The sequence below is a fragment of the Anas acuta genome, chromosome 33 (genome assembly GCF_963932015.1).
Source record: "Anas acuta chromosome 33, bAnaAcu1.1, whole genome shotgun sequence".
NCBI classification, from domain to species: Eukaryota; Metazoa; Chordata; class Aves; order Anseriformes; family Anatidae; genus Anas; species Anas acuta.
Window position 1 is genome coordinate 420,504 of NC_089011.1, and position 965 is coordinate 421,468.

General features: G+C 57.9%; 1 protein-coding gene across 1 annotated transcript in view; it reads right to left on the reverse strand.

Moving 5' to 3' along the window:
* RUSF1 (RUS family member 1) overlaps positions 1 to 965 on the reverse strand; it is a 22,833-nt gene extending 21,868 nt beyond the window's left edge. The window contains 1 exon segment of the mRNA XM_068664538.1: positions 857 to 965. Within this exon segment, the coding sequence (XP_068520639.1) occupies positions 857 to 965 (109 nt within the window).

Consider the following 965-nt stretch of genomic DNA (forward strand, 5'->3'; position numbering starts at 1 on the left):
TGGTCAGGGGAGGGCGCGCTGGGAAAGTCCTCCAGGACTCTATGGTCATTGCATGAGGAGTCCTCCAGGACTCTATGGTCACGGTTTGGACTCTCTAGGAGGAAGGTCCTCCGGGACTCTATGGTCACTGCATGACGAGTCCTCCAGGACTCTATGGTCGCCACGTGGGTGCTCTAGAAGAGAAGTCCTCCAGGACTCTATGGTCGATCCTCAGGGTACAGTAGGAGGTCCTCCAGGACTCTATGGTTACTGCAAGAGGAGTCCTCCAGGACTCTATGGTCGCCACGTGGGCGCTCTGGGGAAGTCCTCCAGGACTCTATGGTCACGGGGAGGGCGCTCTGGGGAAGTCCTCCAAGACTCTATGGTTACTGCAAGAGGGGATCCTCCAGGACTCTATGGTCAGGGCAGGGCGCTCTGGGGAAGTCCTCCAGGACTCTATGGTTAAACTAGGAGGTCCTCCACGTCTCTATGGTCACTACGTGGGCGCTCTGGGAGGGAGGTCCTCCGGGACTCTATGGTCGTCATTTGGACTCTCTAGGAGGGAGGTCCTCCGGGACTCTATGGTCACTGCATGACGAGTCCTCCAGGACTCTATGGTCACCACGTGGGCGTTCTAGAAGAGAAGTCCTCCAGGACTCTATGGTCGATCCTCAGGGTACAGTAGGAGGTCCTCCAGGACTCTATGGTTACTGCAAGAGGAGTCCTCCAGGACTCTATGGTCACGGGAGGGCGCTCTGGGTAAGTCCTCCAAGACTCTATGGTCGCCACGTGGGCGCTCTGGGAGAGAAGTCCTCCAAGACTCTATGGTCACTGCATGGGGAGTCCTCCAAGACTCTATGGTCAGGGGAGGGCGCACTGGGTAAGTCCTCCAGGACTCTATGGTCGCCACGTGGACGCTCTGGGAAGGAGGTCCTCCAGGACTCGATGGTCACTGCAAGAGGAGTCCTCCGGGACTCTATGGTCAT